We start from the raw sequence: 12,872 nt of genomic DNA, 5'->3' as shown, positions 1-12,872 counted from the left end.
TAGACCAGGCTGGTCTCGAACTCACAGAGATCCGCCTGCCTCTGCCTCCCAAGTGCTGGGATTAAAGGCGTGCGCCACCACCGCCCGGCTAAAATAGGCTTTTCTTGACTAGCAAATATCAACACAAAGAACTCAAGTAGTAGCTGTTGTTCACAGTTTATGTCAGCCTTACTATTTGTAGAACTGAATGCACAAGAAGCTAACTTTGGCCAGGTGCTGTAGCAGTGTGTGTCTGTAGGCGCAGCATGGGGGAAACTGAGGAAGGATGGCGGGTCCAGAGCTAGCCTGGCTTAGCCACATGGTGAGAGCCCGTCCTAGAGAGAGAGAAAAGGAAGAAGGAGTATTTAGGGAAAGGTAGATGTTACTTCTTCAAAGAAAATTAGGGAGTATTAAATTGATGTATATAGCCTCAATCTGATTATGAAAATGTTAGTTGCATAGCCTTGTTTTTCCCTACTGTGCACTCATGCTTTTGTTTGTTGTAATATAATTTCACATCTTAGGACATTCATTTGTTTTGTTTTATTGTGTGTTTTTGTTGAGGGACAGGATTAATCTTTTATTAAGTACCAAAATTATTATTAAAAGTTTTAAATATTAAAAATGTGTTCACATAAAGATACTGAAATTTCTTAAGATACTTTTATCTTGTTATTCTAGGGTAAAACTCATTCCCAGCTCTTAATAATTGACCGTGGCTTTGATCCTGTGTCCACTGTCCTGCATGAACTGACCTTTCAGGCAATGGCATATGATCTACTACCAATTGAGAATGATACATACAAGCAAGTATAACTTGAAGGGCTTTAAAGGGCTGTAGACAGACTATCTAATAAAACCTGAAAGACCTGCAACCTGTTCATACAGAAATCTTCTCTCTCTCTCCCTCTCCTGTAACTGTAACCTGACAAGATGTTCACTTTGTAAGCTAATGTGCAGCTTGCTTCAGAGCTTTTAAGTGGATTTGCTCCTTACCTGTCCTGCAGTAGAGGTGCTAATCAACAAGTTGATAGGGGTTTGCACTCATTCAGAGTAATGTCAGGCTCACTATTATCATTTCTTTTTTTAATTTATTTTTATTTTGTGTACTTGATGTTTCGCCTACATGTATGTCTGTCTGAGGGTGTTGGATCCCTGTATCTGGAGTTACAGACAGTGGTGAGCTGCCATGTGGGTGCTGGTAATTGAGCCCAGGTCCTCTGGGAGAGCAGCCAGTGCTCTTAACTGCTGAGTCATCTCTCCAGCTTCCAGTTATTATATTTCAAAATGTGTGTTATATTGAAAATGATTAAGCTGTGTTAATTTAAAATCATATTCCCAAAAGTGTTTTGTCGATATAATTTATTTTAAGACACCCAAAACCCAGTATAACGTTGCTGAGAATGGGCACAGTTTTACTGTTTCCATAGTTACTGATGTAATCTCTAAGCAAGGATATTAGGACAAGTGAGTGACATGAGACAGCCTTTCTCAAGAAGCCATTTTACTTCTCATCAGTTTACAGGTATACAAACACACTCACAGAGCTTTATGATACTATGATCTCTAAATCCAAGTAGTAATTTTTGAGACAAGATTTGCTGGATGTTTCCAGCATTTGTAAACATTTAGCAGAAAATTCATGAATTTGATGCCAACCTGGGGTGCATGCCAGGTTAAAGGTTTACTACTTGAACACAACAGTAAAACTAAGTATTAGTTTTATGAAATTTTGTTTATATTAATTTAGTAGAGCTGGATCCAGTGGTTCAGACCTATAATTCCAGCTGCTTGGGTGGCTTAAGGAGGTTTATGCAGGAGAGTCACAAGTTCAAGGCTAGCCTAGGCAGTGTAGTAGGCCCTTAACTCAAAAAAAATTTTTTCTTCCTTTAAATAAATGAGTAAAAAGAGGACATAGTTATAGAACACTTGCCTAGCGTATATGGGGCCATACATTAAATTCATTGAACCACAAAAATAATTAGGAGTAGTTTTATTAAAATAATGCAACTTTTGATAATTATGATACTTTGCAATATTTCTTAAATTGTGTATTTTCTATTGTGTTTTTATTTGCATTCCAGTTAAATCCTGATTTTTTTTTTCTGTCTTGTTTGTGTCGATATCAGCCAGGAAATCAGTAGAGCCGTTATCTACACCCCTGTTATCCTCTAGGTCACCAAGCTGCATTGTTCAGTAGATTTGAAAGAATCTGGTATTAGGCAATAGAGAATTTTGTTCTAGACTTGCCAGAAGTTTAGAGAGTCCTGACCTAGTATTAAAATGTGCTCTGTCCAGATTTGCTGGCAAACAAAGGCGGGTTTAATTGCTTGGGGGAAGGAAGGCAGTTAGTTTCCACAAAGACAGCGATACCCTCTTACTCTAAGCCCCAGAAGTTGAGAGAAGACTGATGTGGGAGTATAAACTCCCCGTGCTCCGTCGGTCTTTACATGGGGCATGGCTTCTGATTGAAAATAGTGTTGTAGTATTTGCTCTGTGTGTGTGTGTGTATGTGTGTGTGTATGTGTGTGTGTGTATGTGTGTGTGTGTATGTATGTGTGTGTGTGTATGTGTGTGTGTATGTGTGTGTGTGTATGTGTGTGTGTGTATGTATGTGTATGTGTGTGTATGTGTGTGTGTGTGTGTGTGTGTGCTCACGCACATGTGCATACGCGTGAGCACAAGTACACACATACCTCAGCATGCATGTGGAGTTCTGAGGACAGTTATGCAGAGTGGGTTCTCTCCTTCCTTCATGGGTCCCAGTGGTTGAACCCAAAATTCAGCCTGTCATGTTTCTGCTGCAAGTACTTTGATCCACTGAGCCAGCCCAGAAACTCTACCCCTCTGTTGCTAAATCCAAAAGTCTGGTCCCACTGGTTCCTTCTTAATCCCTGCTTCCTAGGGTTGGAATGTTCTAGTGCTCAGTTTGTGGACTCTGTTTATATACTTTTGGAAGCATATTAATCTCAAGGTTTGTCTGTGATTGGCTCAACTGAGCCTTCTGCTTTAACTTCAGATTCACACCAACTCCCTAGTGAATATCTTCATTTGTAATGTCTGGTGAGCATCTTCAGTGTGTGTGTCCACCCCTGAGTTGCTGGGAGCCCCCTGGAAAGTGCAGTGCTCCACATAGTAAATGCATCTCCTATCTCATAGCGACTTTCTCAGGCCCAAATTTCAGTCATGGCCAATCAAGTTCAAAAACACTCAGTTCAATAGTAAATCTTTATAACTACATTTTAAAGACCCAATTTTCCAGCTTGCTTATGACACCAGACTCAGCCTGAAGCTCACGATGTTAGCCCCCTGACCTCCCCCTCGCCGTCTTCCTCAGACTTCTCACTGACCTCTCATGCTCTGCTTCCTTCGGGCCCCGCCCCCGTCAGCTTTTCCAGCTCGGGAGAAAGAGAATCTTAGTAAGAGTCAGGTCAGCGTGCCCACTTCACTCAGAATCTTTAAATGGCTTCCCATTATCCTCAGAGAAAGAGGAAACGTAGGTACAGCAGTCCCCAAGCCACACATCACCTGTGTCCCCCCATTTTAGTTTGATTTGATTGCCTGCTCTTCACCCCTATGTTCAACACACTGTAGAGGGACTCCCCTCCCTGCCAATCTCCATCACATCCTCCCAAGGTCTCACTATGTACTCCTGGCTGGTCGCCTTGAACTCTCAGAGGTCCAAGTGCCTCTGTCTGCCACGTGCTGGCATTAAAGGCATGTGTCACCCTGCCTGGTCTCCATCACAAGTTTTGCTAGAACCAGCAATTTTTCTGCTTATTCATGCATCATAGAGACTGTAACTGTACTCTAATGGACTGTTGTGTCTTGGAGTGTTGCCCTCACACTGCTGGTTTGCTTATAAGCCACTTAAATGGCAAAGGTATTACATAAGTATACACTGGTATTTTGCATAACAAAGGACTTCCATCCTTAGGTTAGCCTTGTAATTAAACACAGCCATTTATCTTTGGGTATCTTAGACCACATTGTTTTGTAAATGAAGCCTATAATTTTGAGGTTATAGAAACTACTGCATTTATATAACAGAAATCAACATACATTGTCCATAGTTCAGAACTAAGAAAATGCTGTGTAGTCCCTATCTGCCCGAGGAAATTGACAGCTGAGTCTTTTCTACCTCCACAAGGAAAAGGGTATCTGCATTAAAAAAGGAAATTAGTTGAGGAACTCAGTTAATAAAGCCAATATCATGGTCCCGTGAACCTCCTGAATTGCTCTTACTCCAGTAGAACTTGGTAAAGCTGTCACAATGTTTTTACAGCCATATTAGTTTTCTCACTTCTTCCTATTTAAAGGAGACATGACTTTAGGCTTGGTTAGGAGAAGCTGCAGATGCTGTGTTTGTGATTTTACACAAGCACTCTGAGCAGGCTAACTAGCGCGATGGCTCTTGACGGATGGACGTGATAACTGTGCTGTGGATCGCTAACGTATCGTGATGTTAAGTGATTAAAGACGCAGCTGCTTGGGTATTCAGCTTTGCTGCTTGATTGGTCTTTATAGTCTTTGTATTTGAGACGGGGTCTCCTGTGACCCAGGCTGGCCCTGAACACTGTTGCTGGGGTGACCTTGACTCAGGTCCTTCTAACTCTGCCTTCCAAATGTCAGTCCACCTAGCTGCTTCTGTTCTTAAAGCTCACTGTGGGATGTTTTGAATTTTCGCTTTGTAAGATGGCATTCGGCCAAGACTATAAACCTAACATTTGAGATGAAAAAGATGTTTTTCCTAAATTTCTAATAGAAGGGTTCTAATCTGCTTTAGGTTTTGACCCCCTTAAGTAACAGACTGAGTCTACTTTTCAGTACTGTTGTTTAGAAACATGTTTTTTCTACTTTCTGAGGAAGAGATTCTGAAAATGTTCTCCCCGGCCTGTTTAGGTACAGAACCGACGGGAAGGACAAGGAGGCAGTTCTCGAAGAAGACGACGACCTGTGGGTCCGGGTCCGGCACCGGCACATCGCGCTTGTGTTGGAGTATGTGAGCCTGTTCTAACTTTGTTCTGTAGTTTTTAGTACTAAATTATTAAAGTATATTTTATAACTTTAAAAAGTTTTGTAAAGAACTAACTTAGAAATTTTTTCTCATTTATCTGACAGGGAAATTCCAAAACTTATGAAGGAAATTTCATCAACAAAGAAAGCTACCGAGGGGAAGGTAAGATGATAGCAAAGGTGCATTTGGACTTTAAAGACACAGTCTAATGAGGCTGAACTCGGGCTGATGCAAACTCACCGCTTAGCTGAGTGTGACCTTGAGGTCCTGCTCCAGCACTCAGGTGCTAGGATTGCAGCTGTGTACTGCACGGGTCACTTAATAATTGTGTGTGAGTTCAAGGCCAGCCTGGACTACAAGAGCTAGTTCCAGGACAGGAACCAAAAAAGCTACGGAGAAACCCTGTCTCGAAAATCAAAAAAAAAAAAAATTGTGTGTGTGTAATGTGTATCCGTCTGTGCCTGTGTGTGTGCGTGTGCAGTGTGTTTGTGTGTGGTGTGGATGTGGGGGGGTGTTGTAGTGTGTAATATGTGTGTGTGGTGTGTATGCGTGTGGGGGTGTGGTGTGTAATATGTGTCTGTGTGTAGTGTGTATGCATGTGTGGGGTGTTGTGTGTGTGGTGTATGTGCAGTGTGTAATGTATATGTGTGTGGTGTGTGAGTGATGTGTTCGTGTGGTGTGTGTTTATGTAGTGTGTATATGTAGTGTGATATGTGTGTGTGGTGTGCATGTCTGTGAATCTGTGTGTGATGTGTATAGTGTGTGTATGTGATATGTGTTTGGTGTGTGTGATGCGTGTCTGGGGTGTGTGGATATAGTGTGTGTATATGTAGTATGTGATGTGAGTAGTGTGTGATGTATGTGTGTGGTGTGGTGTGTGTAGTGTGTGATATGTGCATGTGATGTGTGTATGCGGTGTGTGTGTGTGTGTGTGTGTATGTGTGTAATGTGTGCTGTGTGTGTGATGTAGTGGTCACAACTTTTGGGAGTTGATTTCTCTCCCACCTTTACATGGTTCCAGGACTCAAACTCCGGTTGTCAGCTTGTACAGCAAGTGCTTTTACCCACTCAGCCGCCTTGTCGGCCCTGCAAAAGCAAATTACAAACAAAGTTGAAAGGAAAAGGGTGAAAATTACTGTAACTTTCTATTTGGGGCTATTCTAACACAGAGAGAATAAAGAAGTGCCTGTGTGCTGTGACCTCAGTTTTATCTGTGCTACTGCCATTAAAATTTAGTATTTAAAGGCCAGTTAGTCATTTTCATCAGCACATAGATGAGGGGTTTGGTTTTATAAGAATCTCACTATGTTGCCCCTGCTGGTTTGTAGACAAGGCTGCCCATGAACTCCGAGAGCTCAGTCTGCACCTGTTGTAGGCAGAGGCCACTAGTTTGTTTTCGGCTGCTCAGCTCGAAAATAATCAGATAAAAGCCATATTATTTGCAATACTGTTTGGCCAATAGCTTAAGCATATTTCTAGCTTGCTCTTATATCCTAAACAACCCATCACCGTTAATCTGTGTATCACCACAAGGTCATGGCCTACTGGTAAAGTTTTGGCAGGCTCCAGTAGAGGGTTCTGTCCCAGGTGTGGCTACATGGCTTCTCACCAACTTCGCCTTCTTTCTCCCAGCATTCAGTTTGGTTTTCCCCACCTGGCTCTACTCTGCTAAGCCACTGGCTGAAATAGATTTATTCATTAACCAATAAAAGCAACACATAGACATAAAGACTTAGCACACCATGCTCCCAAGTGCTGAGATTAAAGTCCTATGCCTCTCTGCCAGGTTTTTGGTATTGAAGTATAGTACACAAGTGAGTGCACAGATCGTAATGTGTGCTCGCTGGCTGTTCATGTGTACACATTCCCATGTTATTGTCACGCTAATGTTACTGTACATTTTCTTTTGGGCATTTTTATAAGTAGCATTAGTTTTAAGAAAAATATAGGTGATTTTGTAAATTTTTACTATGGGTCCAGTGACCCTATAATCAACTTACTTCCTTAATCCAAATACTTAGTTTAAAGATTAGATTTTGTTTGTTTGTTTGTTTTGTTTTTTGAGACAGGGTTTCTCCGAATAGCCCTGTCTGTCCTGGAATTCACTCTTGTAGACCAGGCTGGCCTTGAACTCACAGAGATCCACCTGCCTCTGCTTCCTGACTGCTGGGATTAAAAGTATGCACTACCACACCCGGCTTCTTTCTGCATTATTCTATTAACATAATGAATTATATTCACTCTTTTTCTGATGTTAAATGAGCTGTCTTTCTAAAATGAACTCCACTTGGTCATGATGCCCTGTTCTGAGTGCTGATGGATTCTGTCTGCTGAGCACTGGGTTTGCTTGTTTCCTGTCTATGAGAAGTATTTCCTATAACATGACTCTTTTGTAACAGTCTTGTGCAATTTTCATATAAAAATTATGTTAATCTTATAAAACGAGTTGTGACTCTCTCATTTTACCCTGAAAGGTTTTGTGTAACTTAATTGCTCTATTGTGATTGGAATTCACCATTGAGGATAGAGTATCTTTCACAAAGAAGTCTTTAGTTATAAGTAATGTAAATTCGTTAGAATATATATATGCATATTTATTATATAGAACACAAACATTGTATGTGTGCCTTTACCAAATTTTTGCTTGTGTCAGTTTAGAAAGACTATTTTTCAAAGAATTTGTCTACTATCCTTAACTTTTGAACTCGAACTCTTTTCTTAGCCTCTCAGTGTGAATAGAAGCCATGCCATAATGTTCCGGTTATTAATCTTGATTACTGATTTGGGTTTTTTGGGTTGTTTTTTTTTTTTGGATTTTTTTGAGACAGGGTTTCTCCATAGCTTTTTGGTTCCTGTCCTGGAACTAGCTCTTGTACACCAGGCTGGCCTCGAACTCCCAGAGATCCGCCTGCCTCTTCCTACCAAGTGCTGGGATTAAAGGCAAGTGCCACCACCGCCCGGCCTACTGATTTGTTTTTCTCATGATTTTTTAATGCTCCTACATTTAATATCTTTTAATATTTCAAAGAGCCATGGATATAGCTTAGTGGGCAAATGCCTGTCTAACATAAATGATTGCCTGTATTCAAACCCTAGTAGTGCAAATACACGTATTTTGATTTTGTTGATTTTCTCTGCTGTAGGTTCATTTTGTCTGTTGCTGTGTGTTTGATGTCCGTGTGGTGCATGGGTGCCGTGGTGCGCATGTGGAAGCCAGAAGACCTTAGTAAAGTCTCTTCTCCTTCCATCTTCCTGTGGGTTCTGGGACCAGACCAGATCGTCAGGCCCTCACAGCCAGCACTTTACCTGCTGACATGTTGCTGGCTCTGTATCAGCTAGTTTTAGATTTAGTTTATTTATACACAGTTTTAATGTCTTTCAATTTTGTTTTAACTTTTTTCTAGGTCCTTCAGTTGGACATTTGGAGTGTTAACTTTTTTTTTTTTTTTTTTTTTTTTTTTTTTCGAGACAGGGTTTCTCTGTGGTTTTGGATTGGAGCCTGTCCTGGAACTAGCTCTGTAGACCAGGCTGGTCTCGAACTCACAGAGATCCGCCTGCCTCTGCCTCCCGAGTGCTGGGATTAAAGGCGTGCGCCACCATCGCCCCGCTTTGGAGTGTTAACTTTTAACTTCTGTCCTACTGGGTCTATTTAGAGTTATTTCCTTCTCAGCATTAGCTAAATCCCAGGGGATTTGAAATAGCTTTTTATTTCTTTTGTTTTTAGTTTTGGTTATTTGAGATGTGGTCTAGATGTCTGCAGTGTTTACTTAAATCTTTTTGTTTTGTCTGTATCAGAGAATGCTACCATGTCCTTAGCACTGAGACTCTTCTGAAATCTCTGTCTGGGCTTAATTACCCATGTTAGTTTTCTCTGCCAGATCCTTGAGCTGTGTAGGGGCTAAGGACACCCACCACACATGGTTATATTTCCGTTGGTTCCTTCCTCTCCATACCTCTTAGCTTCGGGAGCCGGCCTAGGCAGCCCTCAGTAACTGTGCCTGGGGACAGGAGGCTGATCTCAGTGATCACCTGCTCTGCTTCCGCCATCTCGCTGGTTGTCGCTGCCCAGAAGGAGTGTTTTATCTGTCCACAGGGAAGAGTGTGACAGAGTCAGAGGTCTCCTAACATTACTTTAAAACTTAGCTCATTTATTAAATTAGCTGGGTTTATTAGGACTTAAAAGCTCTGGATTGGAAGCTATAATGTGTAGTAACTGAATCATGGGCTTGCTTAAGTTTATTTGTCTTTTGTTGTGTTTGTTTGTTTGTTTTTCCTAGACATCACTTAGCGCTCTTACCCAGCTGATGAAAAAGATGCCCCACTTCCGAAAACAGATGACGAAGGTAAGCCATGGCCTGTGTGAGACTCTGCCTCTGACTGCTTGTCTGCTCCTGTGGTTGTCTTAGCCGTGCCCTGGAATAGTTAGTTGCTGGTAGTTGTCTCCCAGTCTTTCCTGTAGAGCTGAGAAATTCCAAATTAACCGAACTAGCCTCTGACTTTTCTAGCAACTTCATCTGTATTTTGTAAATCTTTAAAAAAAAATATTTGTCTTAAACAGCTGAACAGAATAATTTAATATTTCTCGACCTCAAAGAAAAAGTCAGTATGAGATTATCTAGTGGCTGTTTTGTTTGTTTCCTGTGTTGGCCACCAACCCATGCATTTCCTTAAATTAATAGTAACAAATTAGATTTAAAATCATTTAAATCCAGACAAACTCACTCGCTTTCTTTCCATTCTTTTCCCTCCATCCCTCCGTCTCTCCTTCCATCTATCTGTCCATTTATCCACTGGTCCATCCATCTTTGGCAGAGCTGGGTTAAGACTCATTCTAGTTCCCACTGAACTGGAACTCCCCTAACTCAGGCTTGTGTCAGACGTGAGGCAACCTCTGGCCTCATCCTCCAGATTGCTGGTACTGTCAGTGGGAGGCACAGCCGCAGCCTCAGCCAGCCCAGCCTTTCCTAGAATAGCTGTCTTTGCACATTTTTATAATCTTGGAGCCCAGTTAAGAACCAATAATGTAAAAGGAACCTTTTGTTTTGTTTTTCTGAGTCAGGTTGTCCTCGAAGTCACAGAGATCCACCAGCCAGTCTCCCAAGTGCTGGGATTAAAGGAGTGCACCACCACTATCCAGTTTAAAAGAAACCTTTTGTTGTAGTTCTTCAGGAGTTGACTTTTTTCCCCTTATCCAAGTTTTTGTTACTCTACAGACTCCACGTGATTCAGCACTATATTGTTTTTGCTTTCTGCAGGCAAAAAGCCCATAGACATAATTTTTTAAAGAAGTTGGATATCAGTTACACAAAAAGTAATTAAAATGTTATAAATAATGACTTCCCTCTGTTTTTCAGCAAGTTGTCCATCTTAACTTGGCTGAAGATTGCATGAATAAGTTTAAGCTGAATATCGAGAAGCTCTGCAAAACTGAGCAGGTATGTGCAGGGCCAGGACCCCCGCTTCTGCGGTAGAGTTCCAGAACAGCTGTGTAAGCCAGCATGTAGCTTCCGCTCAGCGCAGCAGCTGAGCTCCACACAGTCAGAGTCTTAGATAGGGACTGACCTAGGCAGTATTGATGCCTGGCTCCCTGCTTCCTTACTCAGCTTTGTGTCACTTCAACAAATACCAGAAATGATAAACTTATTTTAGCTCACGGTTTTGGTTGGTTGTGTTTGTTTTAGATGTTGGGGCACACTTGATTGAGAATACTTGAGATCTACAGGGTTTTGTTCTTTTTTTTTTTTTTTTTGCTTTTTGTTTTACGAGACAGGGTTTCTCTGTAGCTTTGGAGCCTGTCCTGGAACCAGCTCTTGTAGACCAGGCTAGCCTCAAACTCACAGATCTGCCTGCCCCTGCCTCCCGAGTGCTGGGATTAAAGGCTTGCGAAACCACCGCCTGGCAAGATTTACAGTTTTATGATCAATTCACTTCACTGCTTTTGGGTGTGTGGCACATTATAGCAGAGATTTGTGGTACAAAGAAGCCAAGAGATAGACAGAGATAGATAGGCAGTTCTACTGTCCCCTTCAAAGGCACAACCCAAAGACTTGACGACCTCCTTTAGCTCCCTGCTCTTAATTCCCTCCACCTCTCAGAAGCACCAGAGGACAAAATCCTTACCACATGGCCCTTTGGGGCCAATTCTAGGTCCAAACTGTAGACCCAACATTGACAAGTTGGTCCTCCTGCTCTGTGGTCTTGCAGTGTGCGTTGTGGAGTGCTTTAAATTACTGGAGCGTCTTTTCAAGGCTCTCTGGGAGTTCGGTACAAGTACTCTATCCTGCAGCGCTCTACGCAGCATCACACACAGTTCCTAAGCTGTGCAGAGCATCGCCTTAACAGGAACTGAGTGCGAGTTGTTTGCACTGTTAACTATTCTGGTAGCCACATTACAAAGGAAAAAAGGAGTTAAATTTGGTAATAAATTTGACTTAACCTAATATGTTTGTTTTATTGTTTCAGCATGTAATTAATATAAAAACTTTTAGTGAGATATTTTCTGTTCTTTCACAAGTGTTTAGAAATCCATTGTTGGCGCCCAGAGCACATCCTGACTAGACAAGCACATCAGAAGTGCTCTTGCCCTCATTTGTGGTGGCTGTCACAGTGCCCAGCTCAGTTGTCATGACTGTCTTCCCCTCTGATTTGCTTTATGGCCATCTGTGTTTTGTATGATGAATAGTTTGCAGCTAACGTTCACATTTCCTGTATTACGTCATCAGGGTTCCACAACTAATGATAGATACTTTTGACCAGAAGGTAAATTTGGATTGTGGAGCACTGTCTGCATTTTACTGTCCTTCAGGACCTGGCACTGGGAACAGATGCGGAGGGGCAGCGGGTGAAGGACTCCATGCTGGTGCTCCTCCCAGTGCTGCTCAACAAAAACCATGACAACTGTGACAAGATCCGTGCAGTCCTGCTCTATATCTTCGGTATCAATGGTAATGACGCCTGCTCACCTCTGCGACTCTGCTGAAGTAGTCGCTCAGAAATCACTTAGATTCTTTGTACATTTACCTACTGTATATTATTTCTGTGTGTGGGGGGGATCATAATGTCATGGCCTATGACTAGAGATTATTTTATATCCAGATTTTAGCATCCACCAGTACTGACCATTACTTACTTGGTATCTACTCTGTGGTCTTGCAGGTTAGGTACATTTTGAAGTCCTGTTTTCTCCTTCCACCATGAGGGTTCCAGGGACCAAACCCAGGTTGTCAGTCTTAGCAGCAAGCCTCACAAGCACCTTTACCCACTGAGCCATCTCCTTAGCCCTTACACATTTTTAAAGTAGTTTGTTACTCGCCGTAAGGGAATCTTAGGAAACCCGGAAGTAAATGCTAGTTAAGGTGACTAAAAAGAAGATAGGAAACAGATAGAAGACTAGAAGGGACATGAGTTTGTTTTGTTGTTGTTGTTGTTGTTTTTTAAGCTTTAGTCCTCGTACTAATTACTCCAAACCTAGAATTAGTTTTGGTAGCAGTTATCTGACTGTGCACTCTGCTTTCCCTTCCTTAAGGAACGACTGAAGAAAATTTGGACAGACTAATCCACAATGTGAAGATAGAAGACGACAGTGACATGATTCGGAACTGGAGTCACCTTGGCGTTCCCATCGTTCCCCCAGTAAGGGAATGTGTGCGGAAGCTTGCGCACGTGTGTCTGTGTGTCTGAAGGGGAATGTGACTAAAGTAATCCCACACTAGCTCCGAATAGGGTATAATAAGGGGTTCTTTATTTATATTTAAGAGGGGACACACAAGCCGGGCAGTGGTGGCGCACGCCTTTAATCCCAGAGGCAGAGGCAGGTGGATCTCTGTGAGTTCGACACCAGCCTGGTCTACAGAGCTAGTTCCAGGACAGGCTCCAA

General features: G+C 42.1%; 1 protein-coding gene across 2 annotated transcripts in view; it reads left to right on the top strand.

The window, feature by feature from the left end:
* The window catches only part of Stxbp3 (syntaxin binding protein 3), a 51,600-nt gene that overhangs the window by 30,644 nt on the left and 8,084 nt on the right, over positions 1–12,872 (top strand). For both annotated transcript variants that reach the window (XM_005367905.3, XM_026789647.1), the window contains exons 9-15: positions 661–785; positions 4,882–4,977; positions 5,101–5,158; positions 9,274–9,339; positions 10,351–10,431; positions 11,802–11,940; positions 12,522–12,628. In XM_005367905.3, coding sequence (XP_005367962.1) covers positions 661–785; positions 4,882–4,977; positions 5,101–5,158; positions 9,274–9,339; positions 10,351–10,431; positions 11,802–11,940; positions 12,522–12,628 — 672 coding nt within the window. The remainder of the gene's footprint in view (positions 1–660; positions 786–4,881; positions 4,978–5,100; positions 5,159–9,273; positions 9,340–10,350; positions 10,432–11,801; positions 11,941–12,521; positions 12,629–12,872) is intronic.

Source organism: Microtus ochrogaster, unplaced genomic scaffold (genome assembly GCF_000317375.1).
Source record: "Microtus ochrogaster isolate Prairie Vole_2 unplaced genomic scaffold, MicOch1.0 UNK25, whole genome shotgun sequence".
Taxonomy (NCBI): Eukaryota; Metazoa; Chordata; class Mammalia; order Rodentia; family Cricetidae; genus Microtus; species Microtus ochrogaster.
Note: the sequence above shows the minus strand (reverse complement) of the source record. Positions and strands in the feature narration are given on the sequence as shown.